At 45.6% G+C, this 18342-nt stretch overlaps 1 protein-coding gene across 5 annotated transcripts in view; it reads right to left on the bottom strand.

Moving 5' to 3' along the window:
- Positions 1-2747: 2747 nt before the first annotated feature.
- Positions 2748-18342, bottom strand: part of LOC143299365 (uncharacterized) — a 52771-nt gene continuing 37176 nt past the window's right edge. For all 5 annotated transcript variants that reach the window (XM_076612509.1, XM_076612505.1, XM_076612508.1 and 2 more), the window contains exons 5-11: positions 16934-17457; positions 16338-16466; positions 13499-14843; positions 9838-10405; positions 7476-7689; positions 6365-6530; positions 2748-3646 (exon numbers count right to left, since the gene is read on the bottom strand). In XM_076612509.1, the coding sequence (XP_076468624.1) occupies positions 3429-3646; positions 6365-6530; positions 7476-7689; positions 9838-10405; positions 13499-14843; positions 16338-16466; positions 16934-17457 (3164 nt within the window). In that variant the 3' untranslated portion in view covers positions 2748-3428. The remainder of the gene's footprint in view (positions 3647-6364; positions 6531-7475; positions 7690-9837; positions 10406-13498; positions 14844-16337; positions 16467-16933; positions 17458-18342) is intronic.

Here is an 18342-nt window from a genome sequence, read left to right as displayed (position 1 = left end):
TGTTTTTCCTCATTCTGTCGAGTTTCTTGTGTGTGTGTGTGTGTGTGTGCGTGCGCGCGCGCATGTGCATGTGTATGTGTGTGTCTGTCCATGAGAGAGAGAGAGATGGGGTATGTAATGCATGAATGTTTGAGAAACTGGTCAACACTAGGACAGTTCTGTCGTGTGAGCACAAGTACACCTGTACAAAGGAGTAAGTAATTTTTGGTGCAGAATGTCTGGTTTGTTTGTTCTTTTTAGAAATAGATGTTTGTTTCCAAGCCATGATTACAGCAAATATAGTCTTCTACAAACGCCGTTGTTTTCTTTCATTATGGTGGTGGTGGTTTTTGTTTTTGTTTTTGTTTTTTTAAATTAAAAAAAAAGTAGTCTTTATAGTACTGTTGAACACATAACTCGTTTTAAGAACATAGATTTTTTTTTTGGGGGGGGGTTTAGGCTGCCTCGTTGCCCGTGTCTTTGGGGTGTCATAACCCCCAAGCATGTCATAACCGCCCACCACTTCCACCACCACCCCAATTAGCCAGACCATGACTCGTCTGCTTTCAGTGCAGAGCCAGCTATCGATATTTAAGTTTCCATAAGGTCTTACACCAGAGCGGGACATTCCCCGAGCTTCACGCCCCTCTTTGACAGCCAGGGCTCCCCCCTCCCCCCCTCCTCCGCCCTCCCTTCTTGGAAGGACCTCCCACCCGAACAGACATCCCAGGACTCGTCTCCCTCGAGCATCGCAACCTTCACTGGACCGAGATGTAACCTTTACCTTTAGGTCATCAGCCAATAGGTCGTTGAACTGAACTCTGCACACATGAATAGACCCTGCTGCGCTGCCGAGTCATTTTGGTGGTGGTGGTGATGTAGTACATGTTCTGATGAAACATGCATGATAGTACATATATGATAGTCTGTCATGTTCGATAGTCTGTCATGTTCGACCACTACCATGAGAACAGCAGAGGAGGCAACTACTGTCCTATCCGGGCCAGAATTTTATTGAAGTGGAAGTTGTCTTGCCCAGGTTACACCCCCACTCCGACCAAAAGGGTTTTAGGACAGTCGGTGTTGGGATGGTTCCCAAAGGCCAACTAGCCCCCAAGGACGCAGCACTAAGAGCCAGTGCATTATTGCCTCCGAGTTTGAGAGTCATAGTCCTTCACAAAAAACTAAGCTGTCAGTGACTTCGCATTGCAGTGGAGAAACCATTGATAATACAGCTTTCACTTTGCTATTGGCCCAATTGTAAGCGTATGTCAATCTGTGATAACTGAGTTGGGTAAGCCAGTTGAAGACGATCATCAAATAGTTAGGGAGCCATACTGAGCGAAGGCCTCTTGAAATTGAGACCACCACCACCACCACATCCCTACAACGGCAGTCCCCATGTATCAGCTGACAATAAAAAAGTCGACAGAAATTCATTGCAAGCAGGAGCCAGTATTGTATTGTATTGCATTATATTATTTTGTCATAACAGACTTCTCATGAAAGTCTGGCTGCTCTCCAATTAAGGGAGAGAATGTCAATACAGTGAGATCGCCACCTCCCCCCCCCAACATCTCCCCTAGTTTTCTGCTTGCAAATGCATTTGTTTTCCTATCAATGTAAATTTTTCTACAGAAGTTTGCCAGGAACAATCCTTTTGTTGCTGTGGTTTCTTATACGTGCAGGAAGTGCACTAAGTGCACACAGGATCTCCGTTCATCGTCTCATTCGAGTTGTCAGTCTGACACTAACCACACTGACAGTGTAGCTAACTGTTTGGAAAAGCAGATGTATTAAACTAAATACTCTCTTCAAATAATTAGCTGGTTGAACAGGTAGATTTGACTTAACAGATATGTATATACAAAAATACAGGCCTTCAAATGCTTAATGTAAAGTGAAGGGTGTGTTTTAGTTCTACTGGAACTGTTTAGAAAGTTATATTGAATGGTTTCTTTTTTCAGGCATTGGAAACAACAAAAGCAGAAGATGGAAGAACCCCATGAGTAGACCGAGGGCAAATGACAGATGCAGGTAAATCTTTGCTGTTTTTGGTACTGAATGTTTTTACAATATTAGCTTCAAGGATCTTCCACTGGTCACGTTACGTTTCAGACTGAGCATGTTAGTTTCATTGATTCACTGCGACGGGCGCAATAGCCGAGTGGTTAAAGCGTTGGACTGTCAATCTGAGGGTCCCGGGTTCGAATCACGGTGATGGCGCCTGGTGGGTAAAGGGTGGAGATTTTTACGATCTCCCAGGTCAACATATGTGCAGTCCTGCTAGTGCCTGAACCCCCTTCGTGTGTATATGCAAGCAGAAGATCAAATATGCACGTTAAAGATCCTGTAATCCATGTCAGCGTTCGGTGGGTTATGGAAACGAGAACATACCCAGCATGCACACTCCCGAAAACGGAGTATGGCTGCCTACATGACGGGGTAAAAACGGTCCACTCATGTGCATACGAATGAACGCAGAAGATTGATTCACTGCAAGGCATCTAGCTTTGGGAGAAATACAAGTGTTCTTGCTGGTGAAATTGGGTCTTTTCACAGCTCTTTGTGAGCGTACTCTGTGATAACACTAATACGCTTAAAAGCATTTAGAGGACTTGACAGATCAGTTGATTGATTGACAGTTTTCACTGTGTGCTGGGTATTTGAGGGTCAGTTTTGGATTTACTGAATGTATACACTGGGTGTTTTTTTTGTCAGTTGTGCACACAACACACACACACGAAAAATGAAAAGAATAATTGAAATGAATTTTGAGTTGGTCAAGCATTTATTTATTTGCAATTCTGCTACTCGGGACAAATAGACCAGTATTTATCAAAGCAGAAGCAACCTGCAATATAGTTACCTGGACAATTACACACAAAAGACCCTTAAACCTTGAGCATGAGTATGCTGAGCGTGAAACACAGGTGAAACACACAACAGTGCATTGTGAACATATTGCAGATCCGTCACCTTCCTCACCTCATGCACACTAACTCCGTTCACAACACACACATACCAATGCTGAAGTGTGGAATCACATCAACAGGTGATGACATTTATTGTACAGTCAGTCCATATGTCACATTTCATGAACCACTTCTTGAAGATCTTTCAAATGTCCTGTCAAGATAAAAATGCATAAATATATATACATTTTGAACTCGACTGTTATTGCCACAAACCCCGTTGCCCTAAAATAGGGTTCAAAGGTTTTTTGTTGTTTTTTTTTTTAAAACCCGACAGTGCATACAGAAGTGCTGACAGGCAAACACAGCCAGCCAAAGGGTATGTACAGGTAAGTCACATGATGACAGTTTGTCTCCCACTGTATGTTCTAAGAAATCAGAGTTTGTGTTCAGACCAGACAGTTTATTTCTCTCACTGTTCTTAGAAATCAGTTTCTGTTCAGCCTGGACAGTATTTCTCTGTCTGTTCCTAGATCAGAGTTTCTGTTCAGCCCAGCTCCCATCTTTCTTGCTCCTGAGGAAGTCGAGGATGAGGTCCCGGACGTCGGGGCGATCCAGGCTGTCGAGGATGTCCAGGAACTGCTGCACTCTGCCTGTCAGGATCCACTCCCGCAGGAAGTTCATGGCCGGCACCTCCCGCGTCGAGATCACTTCATACGCGTAGATCTCCGCCACACTTTTGCCCGCTTTTTCTGAAATGCAAACATGTAAAAAGAGAGGCATTTGAAGTAGGACCCACTGTATGGAAAGAGGAAGGGAGGCAATCAGAAGGGTGTGGAAGGGCAACAGGAGACAGCTAACATGTCGACTTGAAGATTCTGGAATGTTGCCATCCAATGACAGCTAAACAAAACGACAACAAATACAGTGCAACTCTTTCTGGCTTGTTTTCAAACAAGTCAGAAGCCAACTAAAAAAAAAACTGGACAGAAAATGACAAGTTTGTGCGCCATCCACAAACCCCGACCTCCACCCCTCCTGGTGTGCTTCCTTATATACTTGAAATTTCCAAAAACCTGATTACTGTTCAACACAATCCCAGCCAATAGTAGCTCATCTGACAACAGGCCAATGAAAACCCAACATGCCAAAAACCTCTGAGCCAATGAAAACATCAGAAGTGTTCGTTTATGTCATTGGCCTGCAGTAACCGGACTTGTGATTGGCTGGGATTTTTTTTTTAAAGTACTCGGTTCGCAGAAAATTTCAAGTATATAAGGAAGCACACCAGGAGGGGTGGTGCTCTGGGGTTTGTGGATGGCGCATGAAAACAACTCGGAAAGAGTTGCACTGTATTTTTTCTTTCTGTTTTTACCCACTATGTAAAGTGCTGTGTTGAAAATAAACTTCCTGAACTTGAACATTTTGTAAAGTGTGTTTCAAATTGCCTGGCTCACTCCTCTCTCACTCTCAATCCTTTCCAAACCATGTATCTTCAACACAGGGGAAAGGGGAAGAGCGAAGATCGAGACCAAAACACTGTCCAGTATCTTCAGCATTTTATTCACATTTTCAAAGATTTAAAATATGGAACATCCAAACAGACAAAAACAGTGAAAAGCACTTTTTCAAGGCCTGATGACGAAAAGTAATTGCCACTTAAAATACGAAAAAAAACAAAACAAACTTAGCCCAAGGGAGAGCACAGGAGCAGGAGTCAAGATGGCTGCTAGTCAGGGATGCGGAGGGGAGGTAACCTATTTAGGGAGGTTATTGGCCGCAGCTACTTTTGTTTTCTCTGCATAGGTGGGTAGTAGTTTGCACAAGACAGGAATCGGACCCCTGCCGGAGTGTGCACTAGTGGGTCATGGTTAGTATGTGTTATTAAACTTTGATTTTCACAAAACATGGACAATCATATTTCATTCCGGAATGCCCCATGCAGACAAAATGACTTCAAACTGGTGTCTGTGTGTGAACATACTGTTAACCCTTTCACTGTGGACATATTTCACTATGCAAGAAAATTTCCAGAAATGTAAAGTTTATTACGCTTGTAATCTTAGTTCTGAAAAAAGTGTTTATCACCAGCGACAAAACTGGGGAGGATGAAGGGAGATAATTCAAGTTATGCAGCAGCATATGTCAACACAGCACTGGCACTGTTTGTTGTATGTATTACTCCCCTGTAACTTCTCAACTGTTAGAAATATTTCCACTCAGCACTGGCATGCTAAAACATACTGACCCTATTTCAATTGAATCCTTTTCAATTAGTGCATGATAAAGGTCAAAGAGATTACTTCAAGTGTGGAAAACATTAGGCATACTTAGCTTATATAAAGAAATTATTAAATATCAAGATCAGTTCCGAAATATTTATCAAAATTGATAACTTTTACAAACTACATTTTCATAAAGGTAAGTGGGTAGATAGGTTTTATCAACTGGTATCAACCTGCTCAGTTATGTTTCTCTACTATTTGCAGTTGCTTAGAAAATGCTCTAAATTTACCACAGGACACAAACACATTAGCAACTGAAACAAGTTACAACATGCTTTGAATATAATGCGAGTCGAAAAACATAAAACTACAGATCAAGAATTGTGGCATGGTTGTGTTGTGCAATGCTGTTCAAGAATACACCTAGAGAGGAGGAGACAGAATTATTCTTCAGTAATTTTCTTTTCCACTGCATCGTAAGCCTGAAATGAAGAGCTTTCCACTCTCCTAAACATTACAATGCGTCGCATGCACAAATTTTTAGCAACAACTGTATTAATTCAAGTTTGGATCACCCAAAGATCATGTGATTATCCTTGAGAGGCACTTGTTTTTGAACTTTGTGTACTGATACTGATTCAGCATGCTAAATTACTTTGTCATCTGCCTCGAGTACCTGAAGTTAAGAAGTTTTCGCAAATTTTTCACACACAAAAAACAATGTCTTAGGTACCTGAAATGAAGCGGTTTTCACTAGTCGTTAGTGGAGGACGCAGTGGGTTGGTGTTGTTGAGAGGGCCAGAAATAGAGGGCCCAGAGTGTCCGCGAATCGATGGTGATCGCATCTTAAGTTTAGCCCGATCTCCCAATTGAACCATATAATTATGTGACCTGGTTGAAGACATAATTTGACAAAAAAACAAGAACGCCAGAGAATCGACAGACAGACAGAAAATACGAAAAAAAAAACTTAGCCGTATGAAGAGCACAGGAACAGGAGTCAGGATGGCTGCCGGAAAAAGAGGGCGCTAGTCAGGGGGGCAAAGGGGAGGTTACCAACTTCCGGGAGGTTATCAGCCATAGCTACTTTCGTTTTCTCCGCATAGGCGGATAGTAGTTTGCACAGGACAGGAATGTCAGACCCCTGCCGGAGACTGCACTAGTGGGTCACAGTTAAGTATGTGTAATTAAAGTTATGTTTCACAACACAACACAACACAACACTGGGGCCTGCAAAAAACTTACCGGCCACACTTTTCCAGTCGTGTCCCGTCGGCATGTTGATGGTCAACAGAATGGCCGCCTGGTTCAGCAGGCTCCATGGCAACACTGTCAGGGGCAGGTGACTGTAGGCACTCCGCTCCTCGAGGGACCCGTCCACCACCTCCACCACTGGCTTCACGTATGTCTCCTGTGGACAGTTGACTAGTTAGTTACTTCATATTTAAACGCAAAGGAACTATACATACGCAAGGGTTACAAGAGCCTAGCAAGGGATACAGATTACCTCCCTTCCCCACCTTTCAATTCTGGCATCCTAACTCGGCTTTGTGGTAAAAGGCACTACTGAACAAATCTCGGTTTCTGCTTCAAAAGGCTGAATAAGTGTAACTCAACCATTCACTTAACACATTTCATTTTCATCATTTGAGATGTCCACTAAAATCCTCTGTGGAGATACACCTCTATCCACTGTCTTGCTGTCAAGGTTCTCATTCCTGAAATGCTGCAGCTACTGTAGATTTCATGGCTGGAAAGTTTTAACCATTATTCCTCACACATTTGTGTTCCGTGCAGGTGGAAAGTTGGACAGACACGAAAGGTAACTGTTAAACATGAAGCCTGCTAAAACTAACAAACTAAATTAAGTCGAAATTAAAGAGAAAAATGTATAACCCAAAATAGTTTGAAATTTCTGTTCTGGCTGCCTGGTACCAATCCAAATTTTAAACATAAACATATATTTAAATGTACATTATATATCCTATGATCTGATACTGCATAAGACACATGTTGATACTGGATAAGAAACCTACTGAAACTGTCAGAGGCATCAGCTGATATGTTCAACACACCTGCTGATAGTGGTACTGCCTACTGTGTAAGACACCTGCGGCTGAGACACCTGCTGATACCAAGACATCTGAAGTTACCTGAAGTAAAGACACCTGCTGATACCAAGACATCTGAAGTTAAGACACCTGCTGATACCAAGACATCTGAACCTAGGACACCTGCTGATACCAAGAATCTGAACTTAAGACACCTACTGATACAAAGACATCTGAAACTAAGACACCTGATACTGCCTAGGACACCTGCAGACACACCTGCTGACACTGTCTAAGACCCCTACCTCAAGGGGATCTTGGTCCCGTGGTCCCACAGCAGTGTGGGCGGTGGGGGAGTCAGGGCGGGGTGAGGTGGGGTGTGGGGCGGAGGAGGGCAGGTGACTGGAGGGGCTGGAACCATCCTCCACCTGCACGGTGAAGGGGAGGGAGGGGGGGATCACACAGCTCAACAGGCGCTCCAACTCTTGTGCCGTCAGCTTCTCCCCGCTCGCCTGGGACCTGGAACATCATGGCATGAAGCAATTTGAACATGAAAGGATAAACAGAAGAATCAAGATTGGTTTTTTTTTTTGTTTTTTTTTTCCGGAAGTTGCATTTCCAATCCTTAAATCTGACAGGATCAATGCAAACTACATTAGTACATAGGTTTGATTGTTTTCTTCTCGAGTTACAATTTCGATCTCTTCCCCCCCCCCCCCCCCCCCCCCCTCCATGTCATCCTCAGGTTGAAAAGAAAGATTAGGAGGGGAAAAAAAACCCAAAAAAACCCCAGAACACAGTGACTGATTATAGAGACCAGAGAGAGAGAGAGAAAAAAAATGCACATTAGAAAATAAATCCCATCAAGAAGAAATAACTAATAAGGCATGTCTCCCCCCGCCAATTTTAATCATTTTCAGGTGCATTCTGTACCTGTCTTAGATGTCCAAGAGATCTGCATGTGTCACTGGACCGAAGACAAAATGGCAGTGAACAGAAACAGGTCAGCTTAGAGAGACACAGAGAGACAGACATCACACAGTTCAGACAGAGAGACAGACATCACACAGTTCAGACCAGAGACAGACATCACACAGTTCAGACAGAGAGACAGACATCACACAGTTCAGACCAGAGACAGACATCACACAGTTCAGACAGAGAGACAGACATCACACAGTTCAGACAGAGAGACAGACATCACACAGTTCAGACAGACATCACACAGTTCAGACAGAGAGACAGACATCACACAGTTCAGACCAGAGACAGACATCACACAGTTCAGACAGAGAGACAGACATCACACAGTTCAGACAGAGACAGACATCACACAGTTCAGACCAGAGACAGACATCACACAGTTCAGACAGACATCACACAGTTCAGACAGAGAGACAGACATCACACAGTTCAGACCAGAGACAGACATCACACAGTTCAGACAGAGAGACAGACATCACACAGTTCAGACAGAGAGACAGACATCACACAGTTCAGACCAGAGACAGACATCACACAGTTCAGACAGACATCACACAGTTCAGACAGAGACAGACATCACACAGTTCAGACCAGAGACAGACATCACACAGTTCAGACCAGAGACAGACATCACACAGTTCAGACCAGAGACAGACATCACACAGTTCAGACAGACATCACACAGTTCAGACCAGAGACAGACATCACACAGTTCAGACAGAGAGACAGACATCACACAGTTCAGACCAGAGACAGACATCACACAGTTCAGACAGAGAGACAGACATCACACAGTTCAGACAGAGAGACAGACATCACACAGTTCAGACCAGAGACAGACATCACACAGTTCAGACAGAGAGACAGACATCACACAGTTCAGACAGAGACAGACATCACACAGTTCAGACAGGGAGACAGACATCACACAGTTCAGACAGAGAGACAGACATCTCACAGTTCAGACAGAGAGACAGACATCACACAGTTCAGACCAGAGACAGACATCACACAGTTCAGACAGAGAGACAGACATCACACAGTTCAGACAGAGACAGACATCAAACAGTTCAGACAGAGACAGACATCACACAGTTCAGACAGAGAGACAGACATCACACAGTTCAGACAGAGAGACAGACATCACTCAGTTCAGACAGAAAAGATGGAGAAGGGAAATGGGTGGGCTCATGACCACATCTGACACAAGTGGAGCTTGTTGAGGGGGTTTCAGAATGTGACAAGAGAAAAATTACACTACCTACAGCTGAATTTGGAAGAAATGTGAATTGATTTCAAAAGTAAACTTGATCAGAAGTTATACAATCAGAATAAATTCCTTTTCCTAGTCTGCCTTTTCTTTGTTAACTTACACTCCCCTCTCAAATACTAACACTCAATCTGACTCTTCCAAAGCTAAAAAATTAGTATGATGATTGATATGGATACTATAATGGTGCCTATCTTCCATCAGAGACCAAACTTTTTGCTGTTACTATTACTTGGAGTCATTTGCACAACAGGCTGCATACCTGAATAGAGCTTACTAACAATAACATCTGCCACTCAACGCTCATCATTTGTTTCCTGTCATTCAATCATGATTCTGTCATGCACATACACACACCCACAAACAATGAAACCGCATACATGCTCCTAACAAAGGGAGTGACGTTCACTGACCTGTTGACACAGACCAGCATGCTGTCACAGCCCGAATCCTTCCTCCACAGCAGACACAGCTGCAGACCGTTGTACCTGACCACAGCGCTGCACTGTCCCTGCACCAACACCCCCTCCACGGCCGGCAAGGCGCTCAGTTTACACAGCAGGTCATAGTACCCGCGCCACGACACGCGACGTCCGAACTTCACCACAAACCCCTCCCTCTCACCCTCCCCTTCCCCGCCCACGTCCTGCAGGAAGTAAGGGATCACAAAGTCCACCCTGGTGTCCTCGGCGAATCCCGAATCCCCCTTCCCGCTGGAGGAGGGGGGCTGGAAGGAGAAGACGATGCCCAGCCGTTCAATGACGTCCACCGGCAAAGAGCTGTCCTCGCCGGCCAGGAGTTCGACCAGGTCCGGGCGGGAGATGCGGCCGGTGGTGATGAGGGTGAACCACCTCTGGCGACTGACCGGGCTGTGTGTGTCCAGCAGCGGCTTCACCAGCAGGGAGGTCAGTGCCTGGAAGGTGTTGAAGGGCAGCAGGTAGTCCTGCTCTCCCCCGCCCTCCCTCCGCCCTCGGCTGCTTCCTGCAACGACACATACATACACATCACAACACGCTTAGTGATTCACTCACTCACCGTCTAGCTTCCACCCTCAGCTGCTTCCTGCAAGGATACATATAGTACACATACGACATGTATCACTGCACACTGACTTGGTGATTTGTTTGCCCTTTCCTATATCAAAAGCATAGGGGAGGGCTGCATAAGCGATCTTAGCAGTGCTAACTTTGCTTTGCATGATTAAGATTTTCCTCAGTCAATGCTAACACCTATGACTCCAGGGAACTCTTAATAAAATTATGCAAATTTAGCACTGCTAAGAATGGAAGATCCCTTTGTGGCCCATCAAAGGACAAGTAAGCACAAAACCTATGGTATTTTGTATCTAAAACTATTTCATAAACTATCTCATGAAATCTACATAATGTATCAAAAATAATAATCAGAACTATATCAAATAATTTAAACACTCATCAGTTCAAAATATTTCATATAATCAAAACACTTGTACATAATGATTAAACAATTCTGAACGTTCAGTCCAGAACATAGCCTCTTAAAAGCTAAAACCTGACATAGAAAGCTGAGGCAGCAAACTCAGTGAACTTGTAAAGGAAAGGATCACAAAATGATGTTAACTGCTTTAGGCAAAGTAGTAGGACCCTGCCAGGCACATCAACACCCCCTCACCCACTCGTCTCCCCAACCCCCAAAATGAGAGCAGATGTACAGATAACGAAAGGCAAGGAACAGGGCCACTGAATGCAGTGAACCTTGTCCAACTTAACAGTTACACAGACGCTCACACAACACGACATAAGCCTCTGGTTCACGCAAATTAGCAAAGTATACCTGGCATCTGAGAAAAGAGCTAAAAGCACACAGCATACACGTTTTAGTACTTTCACATGTTTTCATAGTGTTATATAATCATACTAAGATGATGTGAAAGAAAAAAAACAACAAAATGTTCCAAGCTGTTTTTCTCTCTCCTCACACTATGGACTACAGTCCAGCCTACCGCTCAGGGCCATGTCAGGGCTGTACCACCACCTCTGTCACACTATGGACTACAGTCCAGCCTACCGCTCAGGGCCATGTCAGGATGTCAGGGCTGTACCACCACCTCTGTCACACTATGGACTACAGTCCAGCCTACCGCTCAGGGCCATGTCAGGGCTGTACCACCACCTCGGTCACACTATGGACTACAGTCCAGCCTACCACTCACTGACTCAGGGCCATGTCAGGGCTGCACCACCACCTCTGTCACACTATGGACTACAGTCCAGCCTACCACTCACTGACTCAGGGCCATGTCAGGGCTGTACCACCACCTCTGTCACACTATGGACTACAGTCCAGCCTACCACTCAGGGCCATGTCAGGGCTGTACCACCACCTCTGTCACACTATGGACTACAGTCCAGCCTACCGCTCAGGGCCATGTCAGGGCTGTACTACCACCTCGGTCATTTTTCTTTCTTTCAACACTTCACAACAATTTCATTCAGTAACTTTCTTACAACATTACACACAGCTTTCATTCGGTAATCTTCTTTACACACTGCACACAACTTTCTTTCTGTAATTTTCTTAACACACTGCACACAGCTTTCTTTTCTTTACACATTACACACAGCTTTCATTCTGCAATTTTCTTTACACATTACACACAGCTTTCATTCTGCAATTTTCTTTACACACTGCACACAGCTTTCATTCTGTAATTTTCTTTACACACTACACACAGCTTTCTTTTCTTTACACACTGCACACAGCTTTCTTTTCTTTACACACAGCTTTCATTCTGTAATTTTCTTTACACACTACACACAGCTTTCTTTTCTTTACATACTACACACAGCTTTCATTCTGCAATTTTCTTTACACACTACACACAGACACACTGCACACAGCTTTCTTTTCTTTACACACTACACACAGCTTTCTTTTCTTTACACACTGCACACAGCTTTCATTCTGTAATTTTCTTTACACACTACACACAGCTTTCTTTTCTTTACACACTGCACACAGCTTTCTTTTCTTTACACACTACAAACAGCTTTCATTCTGTAATTTTCTTTACACACTGCACACAGCTTTCTTTTCTTTACACACTACAAACAGCTTTCATTCTGTAATTTTCTTTACACACTAGACACAGCTTTCTTTTCTTTACACACTGCACACAGAATGAATGAAATTAGAACAGTGTGTTGGTACAAGAATACTCGTATCTGGTCCACAGGGGAAGTAATCGTGATACATGTTTACTCGTACCTGGAGTATAATCAGTTAAACGCTGCACACACCTTTCTTCTTCTTCTTCTTCTTCTGCATTCGTGGGCTGCAACTCCCACGTTCACTCGTATGCACACGAGTGGGCTTTTACGTGTATGACCGTTTTTCCCCGCCACATAGGCAACCATACTCCGCTTTCGGGGGTGTGCATGCTGGGAATGTTCTTGTTTCCATAACCCACCAAACGCTGACATGGATTACAGGATCTTTAACGTGCGTATTTGATCTTCTGCTTGCATATACACATGAAGGGGGTTCAGGCACTAGCAGGTCTGCACATATGTTGACCTGGGAGATCGTAAAAATCTCCACCCTTTACCCACCAGGCGCTGTCACCGTGATTCGAACCCGGGACCCTCAGATTGAAAGTCCAACGCTTTAACCACTCGGCTATTGCACCTGTCGCACACAACTTTCATTCTGTAACTTTCTTACCACACTGCACATGACTTTTCTTCCGTAACTTTCTTGTAAAACTGCACGCGACTTTCGTTCCATAACTGTCTTTAAACACTACACACTGCTTTCATTCCATAACTTTCTTTACAACAACTGCAAACTTTCGTTCCATAACTTTCTGTAAACACTCCACATGACTTTCATTCTGTAGTTTCAGTAGCTCAAGGAGGCGTCACTGCGTTCAGACAAATCCATATACGCTACACCACATCTGCCAACCCAACGCGCTTTGTCAGGCCTTGAGAAAAAAAAAAATCAAAAAAATCTGTAACTTTCTTAAAACACTAGACGCAACTTTCGTTCCATAGCCAGAAGACAGAAAAGAACAACCCTGAACACAGCACTCACCACTACAGGGCAGCAGACAGCCAGCATCCAGCAAACTGGTGACCACAGACCGCACCATGGCGGGGTCGGTGTGACCCAGGGCCTGACTGACCAGGCCGTTCACCTCCCCCCGAAACATCTTCACCCCGCCCACCGCCCACAGAGCGTCCACCACCCGCGCCACACACTGCGGGGCCGACACTGTCCGACACAGGCGCTCCCTGCAGGCCGAGAACACGGCACGTCGAGTGGTGGCCACGCTCTGGCCGCATGTCGGCACAGCCACGCTGACGGCCAGCCCGTGCTGCTCCAGCAGCCGACTGCCAGAGTCCGTGACGTAGAACATCACCTGCACCTCCTCGGCCGACACGTCGGGCTGCGACCCTGATGACACGCCGTACAGCAGAGGGTGGGAGGACGGGGAGGAGGAGGATGTGGTGGTGCCCTCTGTGCAGGCCTGCCAGGTGTTCATCAACGCCGCCAGACGCCTCGTCTCCACCTGTGGCTGGTTAAGAAGTTTCTGCACATGGAAGGTGAGGACGAGGAGGAGGGGGGCGGAGGGCAGCAGCCAGGAGCAGCAGTGGTGGAAGAAGCGCTCGTCGTTGATCACGTACACCTCCACGTTCAGGCAACGCACATCACCCTCCTCCTGCCTCCCTTGCCCCCCGCCCTCCCCGGCACTGTTGGGCTGAGACCTGCCACCCTCCATCAGCGCGGCGAAGCGCTCTAACTGGGAGCGCACGGTCGTCCCTGACTCCACGGCGTGGTGGAATGACAGGCGGAAACTCTGCACGGGGGCCTCAGGGTCCACGTCCACCCCGCCCCTCTCCCCCACCAGCCCCCGCACAAAGTCACTGGCGCTGCCGTGGGCTCCGCACACCACCAGGCGGGTCAGGGGCAGCAACCCCTGCTCATCGCCAGCGGGGGGAGGGGAGGCCACCAAGACTGGGGTGGACAGGATGGGGGTGAGGGGGATGTGCTCCCCTGGGGACTGGGCCCCGCGGGGGTACTGGTCCAGCAGAGGATCGAACAGCGCGCCCTCCTGGCACCTAGGCTCCCTGGGCACCACCGCTGCAGCCCTACCCACATCGTCTACACTGCCGCCACCCCCACGCCTGTCCAGGTACCTGGACCTGTGGTCACCGGACAGGGGGTGGGTGTTGCTGTCTGAGGTGTGTGGGGGTCTAGGGGGGGAGGAGGCAGCAGCATCACTTGGGGGCAGTGGTGCTGGAGGGGGGATATACAGCTGGATTCCCATGGAGCCGGCGAACTGCCTCACTTTGGGCACGCCTTTCTGCGACAGTCCCTCCGGTCGCTGGATCACCAACCGCAGCGTTGACAGGCTGCGGAAGTCCGGTTTGTGTGCCTGTAGGAAACAGAACACATTGTGTTAATGCCATCAGAATGCCATCAACACACTGATAAAATCTTCATTGTTTTCGGGACCCCCCTTTCCCTTTTGTTTTGTTTGTTTTTGACAAGCATGATGAGTTTTTATATATATATATATTTTTTTTTTCATATATACATTTTTTTTTTCTCCCTTGCAGAGAAGGTTATGTTTGTCAAGAAACATGTAATCACATTTCACATATGGGTAAACAATATAACAAAATACATTGTTTGATTCCAACAAAAACAATGAAGCATTACACCGTAGAATCTGCTTCAAGGAAAACACATAAACACTGACCCTCGCTTCACTGAAGTTATATCATTCATCCAACTGCAAGGTTTTTTTGTTTTTTTTTGTTTTTTCATCTCCCCAATCCCAACAAACACACACACACACAGTGAGGCACACACACACACACACTCTTTAACGTATAATCCCTCAGTCAATATACCACAAAACTAGCAACATAATGTCAGCATGATGAGTTTGCATAAGTACTTAAATAGCAAAATACAAAGCAAAAAAAAAAAAAAAAGAAACATGAAAGGAAAAACTTCAGAAGACATGGGAACAAAACTGAACACTACATGATGACCTAAAATCCTAATATTCTGAAGTAAACTACTGCAATTAGCACCTGACTCTCTACAACAGATCAAACCACCCCCACAATTTAACTGTTTTGGATATTATGGATTTATGGACAGCAAGGGAGAATTAAAGTTTGTTGTTGTTTTTTTGGTAAAGGCATGTCAAGGGTAACTGATTTTCTGGAATGATTTTAATCATCAGAGGGTCTGGGGTCAGAAAGAGAGACAGAGAGAGAGAGAGAGAGAGAGAGAGAGAGAGAGAGAGACAGAGAGAGAGAGAGAAGGGGAAAGACAAAGAGACAGACAGGTTTTTTTTTCAGTTTCAGTTTCAAGGAGGTATCAAAGGGTGCAGACTCATCCATATATGCTACACATCTGCGAAAAAAAACAAAACCCACAAAACAAAAAAGAAACAACAGATGCCTTACCTGCACATAAACCCAATACAGAGGTAACATCTTTTATCTATTCATTTTTTTAATCACTTTTTACAACAAAAAGGAGGAGTTTGTATTATACTCCATGTTTGGTGTTTACATATACTTACCATGTCAAACTGATGCAAACTAGGCCTATGGTTTGCTCTGTTTGGCCAAATTTCGCGCGGCTAACAGTGAAAAGACGCCCCTCTTAGTCTGGCCCGCTCTTAGCCAATCAAACGCCTCTAACAGCTATAAGCGCTGAATCATTCCTTTGGCCAAGGCTCTCCACACCATCTTGTCAGGTTTTCGCTCTGTCTCGTCTAACGCTTTTTTTGGCTATTAAGTCACAATCACACCTGCACATGATATGGCTCAACAACCCTTTGCCCCCAAATCTTGTCCACAAAGTCAAATCACAACCCCCCCCTCTCCTTGTGAAATGGGGTACCCACCTCTTTAGCGTTGCTGAGTGGATTGCCATTGATGGATCGAATCCAGTCCCCGGGCAGCAGGAGATTCCAGGCCACGCCCCCTGCCGTCACCTCCGTCACCAGAGCAAACACCTCCGCTGGGGGGTCGTCCTGGGCAACAGGTATGAGAACACACAATGGCCACACAGTCCAACCCCACAAAACCACTGTGACACATCAACATCGCACACTCCCCACAAATTACACTGCGATACAGAAATACACCACCAGACAGTCTGACGCAGAAATACCGGGTAGTCTTATAAATGCATTGTAATGGCATTTGGAAGCAGTATAATACAAACTCCCCATACTGATTTATCAGCCAGGACATCCACTTACATATTTCTTCACATTTGCTTGAACAACAACAATAACAAACAAACAAAACGCACACACAAACTGCAATAATGATACAATCAGAGAAAAATCCAAATCTTACATATTTCTTTACATTTGTTTCATCATCAACAGCAACAAAAAAAAAAAAGAAAAGAAAAAAAAAAAGAAAAAAAAAGGAAACACGCACACACAGAAAAACCGCAACAACACAACAAAAAGCAAAATCCAAATCTTACATATTTCTTCACTTTGTACTTGAAGCCGAAGGTGGTGTGGCCCCCTTTCTCCAGCACCACTGTCTTGGTGAAGGCCTCCCAGACCACATACTGCGGGCACGACAGCACACACTTGTGCCACAGACACACCCTCTGCGCCCCGCAGTCCGGCGCCCGACACACCTCCACGCCCAGGGACTGCTGTGGGCCCCCCGACGAAGGAGACTCCCCGCTGCCACCACCCCCCATGGCTGAGGCACCACCGATGCCTGTAGACACCTTAGTGACAAAGGCCCCGCTGGAGACCTGGCTGTTTAGGGTAGGGGTTGGGGTGTTGGGGAGTGGGGTGAGGACTGGGGGGAGGGAGGTGGGCCCGTCCGCTTCGCAGAGAACGATGTCGTCGGGGAGGACTATGTCCCCATCCATTCTGTCCGGTAAGGAGTGGTGGGTGTGGTGGTGGTGGTGGTGGTGTTGGTGGAGGAAGTTGGACAAGTGGGGGCTATGGACAGGGGAGGCTGATGGTGGTGACGGGTGGCCGGTGAGACCTGGGAAGACACAAAAATTGCCCTCATTTTTTTGTTTTTTGTTCATGGGCTGCAACTGCAAAATTCACTCCAGTCTACAGGAGGCTTCAGGTGAGAGCTAGGAAGACAGAAACATTACTCACATCTTTTTCGGTTTTTTTTTTCATTTTTTTTTTCCATCTTTTTTGTTATTGTTTTTAATTCATTAGCTGCAACTGCCACATTCGCTCCAATCTTCAGGGGGCTTCACATTCACATATGCAAGACATACGCATTACTGTCATTTTTTGTTTGTTTTTTTCTTTTTTTCCTTCAAATTCATGGGCTGCAATTGCCACATTCAATCTACACGGGGCCGCAGGTGAGACCTAGGAAGACAGAAAACATTATCCACATCTTCCACCCCCCCCCCCCTTTTTTTGGTTTTTAAATCATTGGCTGCAACTGCCACATTAGCTCCTATCTACAGGGGGCTTCATGTGAGACAAAGGAAGACAGAAACATTACCCACTACATTACTGTCATTTTTTCTTTCTTTCTTTCTTTTTTTTTTTTTTTTGGTTCATGGGCTGCAACTGCCACATTCGCTCAAATCTACAGGGGGCTTTGTGTGTATGGCTACCTGCTTTTACCTCAAACATCTAAGCAAGCCATACACCATTTTGGGAAGTATGCAAACTGGGTATGTTTGTGTTTCTGTAACCTACTGGCAAGGATTATGGGATCATCAGCAAGCAAGTTTGATTTTCTGCATGTGAAATATGCACGAATGGTGTTTAGGCACCAGCAGGTCTGCACATAACGTCGACCTAGGTGACTGGGCAACCACAAGGTGCAGGCAGGACTGGAACCCAGGATCCTGGGACTGGAAGTGCAGTGGTCTAGACAACCACTCGGCCACTGCAC

This window comes from Babylonia areolata, chromosome 25, assembly GCF_041734735.1.
Source record: "Babylonia areolata isolate BAREFJ2019XMU chromosome 25, ASM4173473v1, whole genome shotgun sequence".
NCBI lineage: Eukaryota > Metazoa > Mollusca > Gastropoda > Neogastropoda > Buccinidae > Babylonia > Babylonia areolata.
The sequence above is the reverse complement of the archived record's forward strand: the minus strand, read 5'-3'. Positions and strand labels throughout refer to the sequence as shown.